The following is a 3,538-nucleotide window of genomic DNA, read 5'->3' as shown; positions in this document are numbered from 1 at the left end:
TTTGGATTATTTTTGACTCAACTTTTTTTTTTTAGCATGTATGGCCAAATGTAGGTTCACATTCAGTACACCTCAGACCCACTTAATTTGTGTCCTTTACTTCCTGTCAGTTTTCTGTATTTCTTCCTTTGTTACCTGCTCATTATTGCTTTAGAATTCACTTTCACCAACTATCATGCCACACACATTAGACCAAAAGACTGACACCAGCAAAGTATTTTCTGCTTTTAAGTGTCCTTCACATTAAATTCCAGTGGATATGCTTCTTCATCTCTCACCGCCGTCCTAACAAATTAAGTTTTCAAAAGGGGAAACACAGAGCTGATCCTGTGATGATGGCTGAAATTAGGTCTTGTGAGGAGCGCAGAATTTAAGGCATGTTTCCCTAACTACAAAATTATTTCAGCTTTAATTATTTGTAGAGCACTTCAAAACACAACCATAGTCGACACAAAGTGTCGCACATGAATTGAATTAGAACATTAAATATTAATAATGTGGTTTCAAGGTGAACAGTTTAATCACATTCCCCAGTGGAGCGAGAGAAGAAACGTTATGTGCTCCCTCTTTCACACTGGCATACAAGAAGTCCAGAGTTGTATCCCTTCAGAAATTTAAGGCGTAGAGGTTCGACTGTTGCGGTTTCTCGTTCTAGAATGTGACACGTTTTCTTATTTAATCACCTGTACATATTTCTCTTGCATCCCTTGTCAGAACACTGGTTTATTTAAGTTCAGGCAGGATAACACATTGTAGTTCCTCAAATAGTTGCCCCCAATGGAAAACCTACTGTGATTAATTAAGATGAGGTGAGAAAGTGTGGAAATTCCAGTTCTTGGTGCCTGGAATTCGAATGTGAACTCTTTGAAGCAATATGGCAATCTATAGGTGGATTTATACAGCATGCTTGTCTTTTCCAATATTGTGATTTTTTTTCTTCCTCTCTCCATTTATTTATAACTGCTTCTTAAACCAAAATCACATTAGTGGGCAAGTTGGAATAACTTTCAATAATTGTAAATGTTGTACCTCATACTGTGAGACCAAAGAAATTATGTTCCTCGTGTTGACTTTGTGTCTTTTACATACACAATAAACTGAATAATGGGTACCTTGATTTATTTCATATGTACAATCCAACTTTTCACACTTTCACGCAAATCCTCGATCAAGGTGTTGTCTTAATATGAACCCGACCTGCAGTTTTTGTGGCTGCGGGACACAATGTCGTCCTACATGTTTGCTTCTCCTTCTAAAATCTAAAATATTCTCCACTTGCAAAATCAGTGGTCACTGAACTGATCTCAATGTTGACATGATTAAAGGGGAAAAATGCCAGCACCAGAAGACCAGTTTTGCAAGTCAAAGGGGAAAGCAAACAAGCTGTTGATGCGAGGCACTTTTGACAAAACACTGTTGCTTTAGTTTATGTCAGATCCAAACGTGGGCGTAGTTTCGCAAGTGTCCTCTCCACGTTAGTCCGTCATGCTGTCTGAGAAAGCCCCTCGACTCCTCTGCTGCGTCTGTTCCAGCCTGTTGAGTATGAACTGGCTGGTGTCGATGAATCTCTCCACGCAGTTGGCGAAGCACGCATCTGTCCTGGAATCCAGTTTGGGCCCCGGTTTGTCCATGCACTTCTCCTGGTGGGGAGACAACACAAACTGTTAGGTTGCTAGAATTGCTACATAAGAAGAAGAAAAAAAATCCTGACTTCCTTTAAATGCATCACCCAGATAAAGTAAATGTCTCGTACTCTCGTTGTTTAGTCGTCATAATATAAAGCATTTTTAAAAAAACAACAAAAAGACCATGTATAGTAAGGCATTTTTTTTAAAACATCCATGAGACATATTTATTAAAAGATGACCCATGTATCATAAGATGTCTTAAAATAAATAAATAAATAAAAATCAGACCATGTATAGGAAGGCATTTTTTTAAATTACCATGTATACTAAGGCATATACTATTTTTTTTAAACACGACGATAGCAAGGCATTAAAAAAAAAAAAAGCCATGTATAGTAAGGTGTTTTTTGTTGTTTTTTTTAAACGGCCATGTATACTATACATGGCCGTACTATACATTGTATAGTAAGACCATGTATACTATACATGGTAGTACGGCATTCTTTTTTTCACAACCATGTAAGGCATTAAAAAAAACAAAAAAACAAATATAAACAACCATGTACATGTAGGTGTTTTTTTAACCACCCATGTATCATAAGGCGTTTTTCCCAAACAACCATGTGTATATATTATAGTAAGGCATTTTTTTTTTTTTTTAAACAACCATGTATATTAAGGCATGGTATTTTTTTAAGCGACCATGTATAGTAAGGCTTGTTTTTTTAAACGACCATGTATATAGTAAGGTATGTATTATTGTTTTAAAAACAACCACATATAGCAGGCGTTTTCTTAAACGACCATGGCGACCAAGGCGTTTTTTTTTAATGACCATGTAATATAGTCAAGTCTAAGTCTATAATAAGGCGCTTTTTTTTTTTTTTTTATGACCATAGTAAGGTGTTTGTTTTTAAACGTTAAGAACATTCAAACGGACATGTATAATAAAGCATTTGCTTGCATTTTTTTTGTGTGTATATATATATATATATATATATATTATATATATATATATATATATATATATATATATATGTCTGTTGCACCAGTAAACATATCCATCTTTAAAATGAGTTTCATTGATTCGTGACTTCGTGGCATTACGCAAAAACACATGCAAATTACAATTTAATCATTTGTAAAGAGTAATAGACTCAGTAGTTTTAGCATGGCAGCACTTGACAAACAGATGAACGGTCGTGTGCTGCGCTTACGTGTTAACACCTAACCATCCTCATAACGACCCACCTTCAAAAGAAGAGTAGAATGAAATAACTCAAGTCAACCAGCCCATTGTTTATGAACTACTAGCCTACCACTGTCAAAGCTAGCTGTGGCGAACCACACTTACCCAGCACAATTCCATCATTTGGTGCACCGTCTGCTGAAACTTTTGCTTCTGAGACTCGATCTCGATGAACTCCTGCAGCTGAGGGTCCGTGCTCGCCACCTTTCCGTCCATTTTCGAATAAAAGCCAACGTTATTCCGAAGAAATCCAAAATGCTGACCTTCACGTGGATGTATGTGAGCCGCTGGGGGACCGGAAACGGAGGGACCAATCGCACGTCGCCGGGCGCGGTCGTATGACATCACCCGAACGTCATCTTCCAGTGCGCACAATTTTTTTTTTTCTTTTTCTTTTAAATGCTTTATTTATAACAAGATACAAGAACAGTAAGAATTACTGCATAACAATATACATAAACAACATAAACACAAATACCATACAAAACATATGGGTGCACAGTGTACCTATATAATAATCTTCATGAATAATTGTGGCGTTTCTTGTGTGTGTGTGTGTGTTTTGTTTTTGTTTTTTTTCTTTTTGTATTGTTTGAATGGTACTGGTTCGTTGTACGTTGTACTGGATTGATTTTAAATGGAAAGTATTGAATAAAGAGAG

General features: G+C 36.5%; 1 protein-coding gene across 1 annotated transcript; it reads right to left on the bottom strand.

Annotated features, from left to right (window-relative positions):
* Positions 1-1,102: 1,102 nt before the first annotated feature.
* On the bottom strand, positions 1,103-3,234 carry timm8a (translocase of inner mitochondrial membrane 8 homolog A (yeast)). Its single transcript, XM_077532924.1, has 2 exons — positions 2,983-3,234; positions 1,103-1,640 (listed from the first exon to the last, which is right to left on the bottom strand). Exons 1-2 carry the CDS (start codon positions 3,220-3,222, stop codon positions 1,476-1,478), a joined length of 405 nt encoding a protein of 134 aa, XP_077389050.1. The 5' UTR covers positions 3,223-3,234; the 3' UTR covers positions 1,103-1,475.
* Between the last annotated feature and the right edge of the window lie 304 nt (positions 3,235-3,538).

This window comes from Festucalex cinctus, chromosome 9 (genome assembly GCF_051991245.1).
Source record: "Festucalex cinctus isolate MCC-2025b chromosome 9, RoL_Fcin_1.0, whole genome shotgun sequence".
NCBI lineage: Eukaryota > Metazoa > Chordata > Actinopteri > Syngnathiformes > Syngnathidae > Festucalex > Festucalex cinctus.
The sequence above is the reverse complement of the archived record's forward strand: the minus strand, read 5'-3'. Positions and strand labels throughout refer to the sequence as shown.

Bases quoted from the DNA above. Each gene is read 5' to 3' on its own strand.
- timm8a (XM_077532924.1), bottom strand. From the start codon at position 3,222: ATGTCATACGACCGCGCCCGGCGACGTGCGATTGGTCCCTCCGTTTCC. The intron at 1,641-2,982 runs GTAAGTGTGGTT...TCTCCCCACCAG, and splicing joins AAATGATGGAATTGTGCTGG to GAGAAGTGCATGGACAAACC.